The 13,939-nt window shown below is 41.2% G+C and overlaps 1 protein-coding gene, 1 non-coding gene and 1 pseudogene across 2 annotated transcripts in view; 2 read left to right on the top strand and 1 right to left on the bottom strand.

Moving 5' to 3' along the window:
- The window catches only part of Axdnd1 (axonemal dynein light chain domain containing 1), a 119,991-nt gene that overhangs the window by 91,638 nt on the left and 14,414 nt on the right, over positions 1-13,939 (top strand). Inside the window, exons 19-20 of the mRNA XM_047519990.1 lie at positions 2,691-2,787; positions 11,540-11,650. Coding sequence (XP_047375946.1) covers positions 2,691-2,787; positions 11,540-11,650 — 208 coding nt within the window. The remainder of the gene's footprint in view (positions 1-2,690; positions 2,788-11,539; positions 11,651-13,939) is intronic.
- On the bottom strand, positions 3,444-4,280 carry LOC124961905 (28S ribosomal protein S2, mitochondrial-like; annotated as a pseudogene).
- On the top strand, positions 4,657-4,729 carry Trnat-ugu (transfer RNA threonine (anticodon UGU)). The gene has a single exon. It is a non-coding gene; the product is annotated as a tRNA-Thr (tRNA).

Here is a 13,939-nt window from a genome sequence, read left to right as displayed (position 1 = left end):
CTGGCTGTGGGGTAAGAGGCCCCCCCTATCCAACCGCCTCAATTTAGCCTTTATGTCAGGGTAACTTTGGGAAAATAATAAGTCATAAGTAGTTGCCTTCCCTCCAGAGTTTCAGGATCCTGGTTAGTATACCTGAGCATAGCCTCTGTGAGGCAACTTAGAAATGCTGATGGGTTTTCAGTTCTGTCCTGTATTACTCCTGAAGTTTGTCATAGTTAATGGGTTTAATGGCAGCTTTCGGAGACCTGCAAGGACGCAGGTTTGAAACTCATCCCGCTGCAGACACCCAAGTCCCGGTATTATAGTCCCATTGGGGCTCCCTATCTGGTACTGCTTCAGCCCCAATGGGGTGGGTTGAGGTCAATTGATGAATCTCATCTGCATAATTGTGCACCTTTCCCAAACTCTCCTGTGCTCCTCAGGGGTTAGGGTGTTGGACATGATCATTGTAAATGTCATGCCAGGTAAGGTTATAAGACTGGGTAAGGTATTGAAATTCCTTAATGAAGTTTGCAGGGTTGGAGGTGAAGGAGCCTAGCCACTTCTCTATTGGGACAGATCAGACAGTGAGAAAGGAACATGGACTCTGATTACTCCCTCCGTGCCAGCCACCTCCCGTAAAGGGGCTAAAACATGTGCATGAGACCGTGTGGTGGGAGGACTTGGTGGGCTGAGTGGAGGAGCAGAAGCAAAACGGAATGAGGCAAAGGAGAGGAATGAACAGGGGTTTCTGCAGCAGGAGACCTGTAAGGGGATGATTCATCAGCTGGATCAAAGTCAGAGGAGAAGGAGGGGTTAAAAGGGGGAGGAGAAGACAAGAGAACATGTTCAGGTTTTTGAGGAGAGCAAAGATCAGGTTTAGCACAAAAGAAAGGAAAACACGAAGGAGAAAAGTCTCTTTCCATTAGGTTTTTGAGGAGAGCAAGATCAGGTTTAGCACAAAAGAAAGGAAAAACACGAAGGAGAAAAGTCTCCTTTCCATTCACCAGGTCGCCCACGTATGTACTTAATTATACCTAGTATAATTACACATATAATTATACCTAGTATAATGCTGGGGATCTAGGATGTCATAAATAGACCATTCTGATTTACTATCTAAAGGACAGGTTGGCTCTAATTCAGGAATAAATGGAGGTGCTTGAGATTGTCTAATAAACATCCCAAGGGCGAGTTTGCCGGGGTGGAGGTCCTGATCCCATGGCGAAGACTGAGAAACACCTAAGTCAGTGCTCGAGGCGTCCCGCAAACACGGGTTAGGTAACTACGAGAAGGTAGTGCAAAGGTGTGAATCGTCACACAGTACCAGTGCCTACCGGGCAGTAGCCGAGAAGGTTTGAGGACCTGATCAGGATTTTCAGTGCGAAATGAGGCTCAACCCTGAGAGAGAATCTCCACCATAAAATCAGGAATCCATCCGGCAGATAAGGACCAACTATGGGGACCAGCTGTAACTATGAAAGTCATGGCTGGGGGTACCCCCACACCTCAGCAGCCTTGAGAGCCCCGGATACTTGACGGTTGCTTCTCAGGTCAGCAGAGGTGTGTTTCAGTCAGTCTAGGGGGACCTGCCTAAGGGAACTCACCAATTTGAAGTCCGGTGCTGCATGCAGAAAGCTGGGCGTCTGGTGAATGAAAGGTGGGGCGTGTCCGGGGCACTGGGGCATCGGATGGAGTTCCACTTGCTTAAGAAACAGTGGAAGGACCCATCCGAGTCATGGCACCAGATGTAAGGAAAACTGCTGCTCAGCTCGGGACCCGCAGTGGCTCCAGCCCTTCCCACGGAACTGGTGCTCCGTACTCCCGGTCTGAGATGTGGCTCAACAGTAGCTCCCAGAAATCCACGACGGGACACAGGACCTCACGCAAGAGACTTTATGCGGAAGACTAGCGCGTCTGCCACGGGATTGGAAAAGAAGGGAAAGAGAGAGATGGCGTGGATGCTTCTCCCAGATATTGGAATCTCCCGGGCTGGAAGAACCAATAGCAGAGGAGAATACTTGCAAGCTGACTGGTGAACCAATAGCTAGCTAGCATGTTCAGACTGACAAGCTAGGATGTAACGTGGGAAGTAGGAATAGCTGTAGCATAGGCCAGAAATTCCTGCAACGTAAGGGGCAGGCGGAACAACTTTCAGACTGGCAGTTAGATTGTAGTGCAATGGAAGGGGTGGGAGATCGCCTTTGTATTACACTAGGAATATTTGTAAACTTCCCATTACTACAATGAAGTGCCTGAGATAATTAACTTATAAAGAGAAAAGGTTTATATTGGCTCACAGTCTTGGAATTGGCTCATACCTGTAACTCTAGCTACTCAGGAGGCTAAGGTGAGTTTATAGTTCATGATTGATTGACTCCAGTACTTTGAATCTGTGGCAAGATGGCATGTCAATCATTGTAGGAGTGCATGGTAGAACAAAACCGCTCACTTCATGAACCAAACAGCAAAAGAGGAAGAGATTGGGGTCCCAGTCCCCTCCAGGGCTTACCACCAATGACCTGAGGACCTCCACTGAGGCCCCACTGCCTCCCAATAGTACCACCTTGGAGACCAAGCCTTTTAAACACGTGGGGCCTTTAGGGATACTCATCCAGACCGTAGAGCTGAGCGTGTGTGATTTCTCCTTTCCTTGTGGTTGATTTGTTGTTCTTGCTATTGTTTTGTTTGGGTTTGGGTTTTTTTTACAGTTGTTGTAAAGGCATGGTAACAGCAATGGCTCTGAATCAAGCAGCACATTCACAAAGTAATCCTGCGAAGGAGCTTCAGGAGCTGGATAGGATGAAGGTAATACTTCTTTTTTCCCTCTTCGTTTTGTTTTGTTTGGAGCAGTTTTTCAAGGTTTCATTGATTTACAACAAACTGTACAGATTTAAAGTATATAACTTTGTAAGTTCTAAAATAGGTATATGCCCAGAAAGCAACCCCTGCAGTAAAAATGGGAAGAGAGCCAGTGCACTCAAGGTTCGTACACCCTGTAACCTCTCCCTCAACCTCATCCTGTCTCCAGGCAATATCTGATCCACTTTTTTTGTTTTTTCCTGCTCACATTTTTTTTTTTTGCTGGAATTCTGCCAGCTGCTTTGCTCAGCCTGACTCAAGCAGAGCTTCCCCATTGTTCATGCCACAATATCACAGGGTCCAACAGCCTCTGAAGCCAAGCTTCCGGGAAAGCAGCCCACCTGGGTATTCTGATTGAGAACTGAGCTGGTATCAATCTTCCTGACACCCAGCGTCAAGGTGGAAGCCAGGACTTCTCAGAGGGCCGGGTAGTATCCGTCTTCCAGCAGTCAACGCACCCCGCTTCAGGCCCTAACTAGGCCACTGGAGACTGCAGTTTGCCCTGCGTGTCTGCCCCATGAAGATGTAGCCAAGTCTCAGGCTCAGCCCTGGGGTGGTCAGGGCTACTGAGTGCTGTCACGAACAAGAGCCTAGGACTGGTTCTACTTCCAGCTCGAACAGGCCTCCCAAGTGACTTGGGACAGGGATCGTGGCACATCACAGAATAGACTTTTACTTCCATTTCTCTTTCTTCTGGGAGGAGGCTTGGCTGCCCCATGGTCCCCCCGCTTGGGGCTCTGCAGTTGCTGCAGGGTCTCCAGCTGTCGCTCTTTCTCCTTGGCCCTGTTTAATGACTGTCAGGAAGAGTCTGCAGAAGTGCTGGACAGATGGTGGGGAGCTGTTGCCAGGGACGTGGTAGGTGATGAGGCCAGGGTGCCGACTGTGGGATGTTCATCTTGGCTGTGTCCCTCACAGTCACATGGGCTGAAGACGTCATTGAGAGTGCGCAGGAAGATGATGAGGTCAGGTAGGCGGACTGTGGGTCGAAGAGGAGTGGGGCAGTGGTCAGCAGGCCACCCTTGAAGTAGGGCTGTGGGCCTACTCACCGCGGCCTGGGGCCGTGTTCCTTGATCAGGTGTGTGAACTGCCGGTTGGGGCTCACAAACAGGATGATGCCCTTTTAGTAGGCCATGTAGGCAGTGAAGTTCAAGGCCAGCTGGCTGTGCAAGACCATCTCTCCCAGGTCGATGATACCCTGGTCCAGGAGGCTCCCGAAGATGCAAGGCCCCACATGCCGGTGCGACAGCCGGCTTTGGGTCTCAGATGCACACGGGCATCAAAGAGGCTTTTTGTAGAAAACTACTCCCTGACATTGAAGAGTCAGAGTGTCTGAGGAGCTCCTCCAGAATCTTGTGGTGGGCCTCACCGTCCTCGGGCTTGCTGACTGCAGAGGTCAGGCATCTGCAAGCGTCCTGCAGGGACCAGGTGTCCGCAACCATCAGGGTCAGCAACTGTCCGGCTGCACATCACAAGTGCGTGGCTGTGGGCTCCGGACCTCTGGTCCACTTTGCAACACCAAGGATGATTTTACCTTTTCTAGAATTTATGTAAATGGAATCATATAGAATGTAATTTTTTTGGTTTGACTTTTTTGACTAAACATTTATTTTGAGATTTGCACATGTTACTTTTATCAAAAGTTGATACTTTTTAGTGCTGATTAACATATAATAGAATATACAAACATATTTTATATACTTTTTATTATATGTTATATACACATATATATTTTTATTATAGGGACATACACAATTTATCCATGATGGGCATTTGAATTGTTTTCCAATGTTTTATTATTAAAAGCAAAGTGGGGGCTGGGGAGATAGCTCAGTGGTAGAGCGCTTGCCTTGTAAGCACAAGGCCCTGGGTTCGATCCCCAGCTCCCCAAAAAAAAAAAAAAAAAAAAAAAAAAGCAAGCTTCAGTGCATATTTATGTACAGGTCTTTGAATAGACTTTTACTTCCATTCTCTTGGGTAGTATCTAAGAATGGAATGTATGTGTTTTCTGGAGTGGCTAAAGCATTCATCAGTGAACAAGAGTCTCAGATGCTTAATATCCTACTGACATTTATAATTGTCAGTCTTTTAATTTTTTTGACATTTTAATAGATGGGTAGTGATATGTCACTGTGGTTTTATTTGCATTAATGACATTTCTTTTACAAATTTTCAGAGAAGAAATTGATGCATTAGTTTAGAAAAAAAAATTACCTGGACATAATGACTAAAAGATTTCCCAGTTTATTTCACATAGTTAGCAAAGCTCTTTAAAAAAAATCCCAATAAGTATAGAGGAAATAAGCCTCATAAATATGGATGCTAAATCAAATTTAAAATAGAAAATTTCATTTAGCAGAAAGTTAAAAAAAGAAAATGCTTTGAACAATTAGGGTATTGTCAGAGAGTGAAACTACTTTACTATTTGGAAGTGTTTTTCCTCTAGGTGTGTTTCACTTCTCATCTGGGAGGTGAATGAAATATCTCAATGTCAGTTCTGGTCTGAGAAGCTTCAGTGTGTTCTTCACAACAGACTGATGTGCCTCGGAACCCTGTACCTCTTAGAGCTTATAGTCCTCATTGCACATCTAGAAATATGCTTGGATCTTTTAAGGCTTGCTACAACCAGCCCCTATCAGTACCCACCCACAGAGATGGTGGGAATCCTGACTTTGGCAGGCTGGACCTGCCATGGAGAGTGGTGGAGATCCACTGTCAGCTCCCAGTCACACTTAATCATTATTTATTTAAAAGGGGGTAGAACTCTGTGTGGTGAGACCGTGTTTCCAGATAAAGGCAATTTTAGAATAAGAGCTTCAAGATGCTTTGGGGTGACTTCCCTATTAAAGTTAAGGCAATAGCAATATGAGGGACACTATAGTGAGGGGCCATTCCTAAGGGTACCTTGGGGACCTGTATACTGTAAAACCATCTGTATTCGATTTGTGTGAGAGCACTGTACTATGGGCCATTCATTGCCTGTTCTACCCTAGGCCCTGATCAGAGGCCCATGACCTTATATCATCTCTGTGAGGATCTACACTTTCCACCAGTGCTACTTAGGTCCTCTGTTAAGCTCTTTCCCACTTACTAACCCTCAGATAAATGAGGAGAATGTTATCAGATGAAGGTGAGAATCTAGTCTTATATCAGAAGTAAGATTCTAACTAATCCCATGCTTGAACCTTCTTTCTCTGAAGCAATATATGTGCCTGCAGCTGAGGTCTTTCAGGATACATAAAACTATTTAGGGGATTAGGCAGACCCCCCACCCCCACGCTTCTCTTGGAGTGCTTTAGCACTCTAAAGTGAGTGGCTAGTTTCCATTTTATTAAAGTTATCTTAGTTTCGAATTCATCACTGTCATCCCATGATCTCCTAGACGACCTCTATGGTATGTGAATCTTTGTGACGTCAAGTTCTGGGGACTCTTATGGCTTCATCTGTATCCCATGAGGTGAAGAGTAAAGATGGTCTTCTGGAGAAGCCTCGTCTAATGTGGGTATACCGTGATGCTGTGGGCATCGCATTCTAGCATTTTAAAAAGCTATGTTCTAGACCATCATCTTGAAAACCTACTAAAGACTGGTATTAGGATGACTTGTGATAGTTTTCCATAATCTTGTTTTGAGAGTTTCTTTCCAATAAAGGAGATTCATGTGATTCTGGACAGAACTCTGAAGTGGGAGGGCTCCTAAGTAAAGTTTTAGAGTTTTACTCCACTTTTCCAGCAAATCAACCTATATAAACACAAAATTCAAGAAGAAATGGGGATTCTGTAGTTCCCCAAGACCTCTAAGCCAGTCTAGTGACTAATGACCCTTTTTACCTCACAGCTGATCCTGGCATTTCTTGATCCAATCTGAACTCCCACATTTGAGCTCCAGTTAAATTCAGGAGACCATTTTTCAGGAGGGCTCAGTCCCCAGAGATTCTTCCTTTATGCCTGTTTTCTGAAAGGAACTGATCTCTGTATATACCTACTCCACTTGGTAATGGCAATTGTTGTCCTTAAGGTTTCATTTGATTTGCAGGCAAATGGATGAAACTGGAGAATATCATGCTAAGTGAGATAAGCCAATCTCAAAAAACCAATGGACAAATGATATCGCTAATAAGTGGATGATGACACATAATGGGGGGTGGGAGGGGTTAGTGTTAGGGTTAGAGTTAGGGTTAGGGAGGGGGGCAAGAATGGAGGAAGGAAGGACTGTATAGAGGGAAAAGAGGGGTGGGAGGGGTGGGGGGGAAGGGGAAAAAATAACAGAATGAATCAAACAACATTACCCTATGTAAATTTATGATTACACAAATGGTATGCCTTTACACCATGTACAAACAGAGAAACAACATGTATCCCATTTGTTTACAATAAAAAAAAAAGAACATAGGAGGGAAAAAAAAAGGTTTCATTTGAAGCTTGGAGGCATTAAATTGGAGTATTACTCCAATAAAAGTATACTGATACTGTACATCATAGAGTAAACGTTAAAAACATAGAAATAGTCCCTAGACAGGTAGATGTCATTTAAAGTGTTTTAAGTTAACCATCTTTAATGTTCTAGTACCTAGAATTAGAGTCACATATATTCCTGGAGTTAGTTGTAGCCAGAAGTCAGTTTTAAGGGCTCCCACTAAAAGTCCTCAATTTTCTTGATATTGGCAGATATTTCTTTCCCACTCTTAGGTGCTGGTCTATGTGTGTGTGTGTGTGTGTGTGTGTGTGTGTGTGTGTGTGTGTGTGTGTTTATCAGTTATGGCATGATGAAATATCTTAGAGGGGTTGGAGATTTAGCTCAGTGGCAGAGCACTTGGCCTAGCATTCACAAGGCCCGGAGTTTGGTCCTCAGCCCTGGAAAGAAAGAAAGGAAGAAAAGAAAGAAAGAAAGACAGAAAGAGAGAGAGAGAAAGAGAGAGAGAAAGAAAGAGAAAGAAAGAGATCCTTCCAGACCACCTGTTCTTTGTTCCCTCCATGCTATTCGTATCCATCTCTACCCTGTGTAATCTGTCAAGGCCATCCATCTTGGGCTGCAGTATCCTCCTTTATGGTCACCCAAGGAACTTCTAGTTCCAGGATTTAGTCTTCCAAAAGGAGTATGACTTTGAAGAGTAGTATTAGAAACCTGCTTCTCATGATGTTCCAGCAGGTAAATTCAAGAAAGTTTCAGCTCTCCCTACTGGTATCCCATAAAGGACCATCTCCTACAACCTTTTGTTTCTCCTTTATTTGATCCACAACAATGAACTTAACATTTAGGATCACCTCTTACTTCTTAAATCCTTCTTCACCCTAGAAAGTAAATTTTAGTCCTTTAAATTTTAACTTTTTACCATAAGTATTTATTAACACAATGTTGAATCAGACTTTATTAGAATTAAATAGGAAAAATATTCTTGGAAAGAGATTTGTGTTTATAGATTCGGCATCCAAGCCTCTAAGCCACCCTCCCCTATATCTCATTAAAGCTGATTTTGAAAGTTTTGAAGGAAAACCTGCTTAATTCTGGAAAACTTAACTCTATAGATCACTGTAAAAGTTCCATTAAAAGACTCCTAATAGGGCTGGGGAGATAGCTCAGCTGGTAGAGTGCATGCCTTGCAAGCACAAGGCCCTGAGTTTGATCCCCAGTACCGCAAAAAAAAAAAAAAAAAAAAAAAAAAAAAAAAAAAAAAAAAATCCTAATAATTTTCCTCCATCCAAACTTGTCTTATGAAAGCATTTTCAATGTCTCAGAAATTTGTAAGAGAATGACTAGGATCTGCTTCATTGTGTGGATATTCAATAACAGAATGGTTAATTAACTCTGAAGAAATAAAAATTTTAAATACTATTAATTTCTTAAAAAATTAATAAAGCTGCTGGGCACAGTGACACATGCCTGTAATCTCCACAATTTGTGAGACTGAGACAGGAAGATCACAAGTTCAAGGCCAGCCTCAGCAAATTGGTGAGACCCTATCTCAAAAAATAAAAAAAGGGCCAGGGAATGTAGCTCAATTGTAAAGTGACCCTGGGTTAAATCCCAGCACCCCCCCCTGCCAAAATAAAATAAAATAAAATGATGCTTTGGTTCTAGGTGTAATAAAGAAGGTAAATAATATATTAATCAAATATATTATTTAGCTGGAATAGTATATTATTTAATTCAATATATTATTTAGCTGGAAGAGTCCTCAAAGGTAATGGTGGAATAGAGGCTTACATGGGTTTAAAAAGAGCTGATTGTGTACACCCCTTCCCAACTCCACATCTAGTGACAACATTTGGAACTGATGAATATCATGGAAGTTATGATGGTGGGAGCACTTATATCATGGAAATTAGCATTTGTTGGCTGGGGAAGTGGCTCAGTGGTAGAGCGCCTGCTTAAGCATGTGTGAGGTCCTGGGTTCAATCCTCAGCACACATGAAAATAAAATAAAGGTGTTGTGTCCACCTACAACTAAAAAAAAATTAAAAATTAAAAAAAAAAAAAAGAAATTAACATTTCTGCAAATCAGGGCTCTCCCCCCACCAGATGGTTGTTAAACATTACCAGCTCATGAATACATAAGGGTCACCTAGAATAACCACCAACTTCATTTTTAAAAAATAGATGAGGACTGTGAAGCATCTACTCAAGAACTCAAAGCTAATTAGGTGAAGTTAGGAATAAACCAAATACTATCATCTGCCTTTCCAGTCCTCTTTCTGATATGCGGTAAGACGTCATACTAAACCACTGAATCCAGAACGTAAGCATCAGGGATGCTAACAAAGCTGTGATGTGTTAGCTTTGTGTCACTATGACCAAAATGTCCAACAAGAACAACTTCTAGGAGGAAAAGTTTATTTTGGGCTCATGGTTTTAGAGGTTCAGTCCACGGTTGGCCAGTTTCATTGCTTTGAACCCGAGATAAAGCAGAACATCATGGTAGAAGGGTGTAGTGGAGGAAAGCTATCAGTTGATGGCAGCCAAGAAGCAGAGTGAACTATGGAGGCACAAGGAACAAATATAAACCCCAACGGCACACCCCAGTGACCTACCTCCTCCAGTCACACCCTACCTGACTGCAGTTGCCAACCAGGACACAAGTTCTTTCAAATTATTAATCCACCAGTTGGCTTAATCAAAAGTTTAGGTTATAATTATCCTAATATAATCATTCTATCTCTGATCATTGCTACATTGTCTCCTGAGCTTTTGGGGGACACCTCATATTCAAACCATAACATGTGGTAGGCTTAATTTTATTTCTATGGGCTTCAGTTTTCTTAATCTGTAACCTAGGGTTTGGGATATGAGTTCTTAAATTATTTGGTCCTGCTATTTCATAATAACTCCACGGTGAAAAATAAGAGCAATAACAAGAGAAATATAAGGCATATTACTGCTCTTTATGGTTAATTTCAGAAACCTAAAGTGGGTTATGATTTCCCTACATGGTAACACCTTTTGATTGAGTAACCAGATCTTCTTTCCCAGAGAAGATGACATTTCCTGCTTCTCACTGCTTTTACTAATAAGGAATAATGTGCCTTTAAAACAATGAAACCAGATTTTAGGTGTTAGGAGATCTTGGCAAATATAGTTTTACCATTTACTTTGGTTGGATGAGGTCTGCTGTAGATCTCTCCCATATCTCATTATATAAGGGTGTACTTCAAATCTTTATCCATTTGCTTTATTGAAAACAACCTCAACCACATTCAACGTAAGTCTGTTTCTGGATTTTCTATTCTTTTTAAAATATTTTTTTAGTTGTACATGAACACAATACCTTTATTTTATTTATTTATTTTTATGTGGTGCTGAGGATCAAACCCATTGCCTCACATGTGCTAGCTAAGTGCTCTACCACTGAACTACAACCCCAGCACCCCCTAGATTTTCTGTTTTGAACCATTAGTTTTTCTAAATGGGTCATTACCATGACATTTTGTTTTTTGAGCTCTTTTTTTTTTCTTTTTTTTTGTACTGGGGATTAAACCTGGGGGGCACTTAATCACTGGGCTACATCCACAGCCTTTTATATTTTTTGAGAGAGTCTTGCTAACTAACTTACCCAATCTGGCCTTCAGTTTGCAGTCTTTCTGCCATAGTCTCTGAAATAGCTGGGATTACAGGCAGGTGCAACTGTGACCAGCTGGGGATAATATTTTATAGTGGTTAAAAAAACACAGACCACCTAGATTAGAATTCAATTATGTTTATATATGTCCAGGATATTGAACAAGATATTTAACTGTTCTATTCCTCATTTTTAAAAAATGAGGATAATAATAGTCCATACCTCATATTGGGGATCAATTAGTAAATATATATACAATTCTTAGTTTGGCATATAATTAAATACTAAGTAAGTGTCTGCTATTTCTGTTGTTATCATGCAATCATTGTTGAACTGTTCAGTCACATACAATTTATTAGGGTAGACCATTTAAAGTGTTAGTAAACCCAATCCTTCTTCTGCATCTGGTTTTATGGCACATCACCACACCTTATCCAGATCTCAAACCTGGTCAAATGAAAGATATGTTCCATGTTCACAGTAAATCACTTCTGAACCCGTCTTTGAACTGAACTAGTACAAATTTAATTGAAGGGAGTTATGTTTAGAGAAATCGTACGCAGTTGTTCCTTAGTAGGAGTGAGTGAATGATTGAGTTGATTTAATCTTATATTTTCCTACATAGAAATTATCTTGTATCTCTTCTCAGAGTGAATGTTATGAGTGGATCAACACTTGCACTCACCTCCTTTCTCATATCAAAGGCAGAAAAGTGAATTTATTGACGTCTGAAGAAAAAGAGAAACTACTTGAAGAAGAGGTATTTTCATGTATTAGCATTATTCCATTTATGTGATGCCTGGGGTCTGTCATTATTTGGGTCATTATTCAGGTCCTTCCTATATTTTAGTAGATGAGTTTCAAGGAACTTTTTCCACTGAGTGTTACAAATCCTCATCCTTTACTCTTCAGAAGAGAATTTGATCAAGAGCATTGGCAACTTTTCTCCCTTTTAAGAAAGAGAATTACCTACCCAAACACCTCCCCTCACTTTGCTGGCATGTGATTTTTTAAAAAAATTTGTTCTTTTTAGGTATGCATGACAGTAGAGTGTATTTTGACATATTGTACATACATGGAGTGTTACTTATTCTAATTAGGATTCACTTCTTGTGGTGGTACATGATGTGGAGTTACACTGGTCATGTGTTCATGTACAATGTTAGGAAAGTTATGTCTGATTAATTCTATGTCCCTCCTAGTCCCCTCCCACCCTCCCTTCCCTTCATTCCCTTTTGTTGATATGTGGGGAGGGTGGGGAGGAGAAGAATAGAAGTCCATTGGATTAGACAAATGGCAGGTGATTTTTTAATCCTACTTCATAAGGGAAGAATGGCTTCCAGGTACAAGCTCCCTGCTACTTCCTCAGACTCCTGCTTCTGTATTCACCCTTCTTCCTCTCCAGTCTTAGTCTTTCCATCTGGTTACTTCTTCCTTTGGGCATTTAATCTCCTGTCCAATGTCTTCTGTCTTTTCTATCTTTAATGTCTTTCTCTCTACTGGTTCCATTTTATCTATCTAAAAGCAATCTATAAACATGGTCATTTCTCCCATTCTAAAATATATTTCCTTTGATCTTTCTCCTTCTCTACTACTTCTTTCTCTCTTTCCTCCCCATCATGCCCACTTTCCATTCCATCACAAACACTTTAGTTAAAACTCTAAAACTACTTGAAGGTCATCAGTGATTCCTTATTGCCTTCTCTAATCCAGTTTGTTTTTGGTGAACACTATTAGAACATTATTATTTCTGTTCAACTAAACAGAATATGTGTACTTTATCTTTTTCTGCCCACAGGTCCTAATTCAGTCTTTTGGGTTAATATAAACAAGACTGATTTGCCTTTCACATTATCGTATTCCCAGCATTTGAAAACAACCACATCCACCTAAGTCTGTTTCTGGATTTTCTATCCTTATCCATTGACTTTTCTATTTATGGGTCATTACCACAACATTTTAATTTTTGAGGCTTTCTGATACATTTTCATATCTGGTAGGGCCAGTCATTCTTATTGATCTTTTTTTCCAGGTATTTTATTGCTGTTCTTGCTTATTTATTCTTCTGTATAATTTATCATTTAGCTCTAGACAAATATGACTTTTTTTAAAACTGAGAATGTTAAATTTGCGTATTAACTTAGAACACATTTATGATGTTGGGCTGTTATACCCAGGAATAGGACATGGGGTATAGGATGTCCACTTTTATGACTTTGGGTGAGTTCTTTATTCTGCCCAGCCTCTTTTGTGACTAACTTACTGTCTTACTGTCCTAAGCCCTTGTCCCTGCATAACTTTGCAAGTTTCACTTTGGAATATGATTTACTTTATTGGCTTTAACTAAGTCTTATAACTGTCAATTCTCTAGCTCAAATCCCTCCATATTTTCAGGCACTTACTGGATATATATACTTGGATATCTCAGCAATACCTCAAACTCACATAGCCTAACCTGAACTTATGCCTCCCCAAAGGTGTTTGTCCAACTTTGTTCATTATCTCTGAATGGCCAGTGGCCTTAACTATAAACTACATGTCATTCAAGATGCACCTCTTCCCTAACCATCCATGTCCATCTTGTCAATCACTAAGAGTTACCTCTTTTTAAAAAATATTTTTAGATGTTGATAGATCTTTAATTTATTTATATGCAGTGCTGAGACTCAAACCCAGTGCCTCTCACACATGCTAGGCAAGTGCTCTACCACTGAGTCACAACCCCAGCCCAAGAGTTACCTCTTAAACATCTTGAGTCCTCTTCCTTTTCAATCCTGCAACTTCTATTATTCATTCCTTTCTCCCTTCCTTTTTCTTCTGTCCTCTCTTTCACTCTCTCCCTCATTTCTTTTTTCTTTTTATTTTTCTGCCTCATTACTTCCAGGATCCAATCTCCATAGCGTAACCATCTAGCCTGTCCTCTATGATTGTGTCCTTGTCCATTTACCTCAAAAATTCTATTCCACTGAACTACTTTTGTTTTCAAACCAGTCATTCACATGCAGAATTATCTGCCTAGAACTCCTTTGTGCTTTCTTCCTTCCTTTCC

Source organism: Sciurus carolinensis, chromosome 12, assembly GCF_902686445.1.
Source record: "Sciurus carolinensis chromosome 12, mSciCar1.2, whole genome shotgun sequence".
Classification (NCBI taxonomy): Eukaryota; Metazoa; Chordata; class Mammalia; order Rodentia; family Sciuridae; genus Sciurus; species Sciurus carolinensis.
Note: the sequence above shows the minus strand (reverse complement) of the source record. Positions and strands in the feature narration are given on the sequence as shown.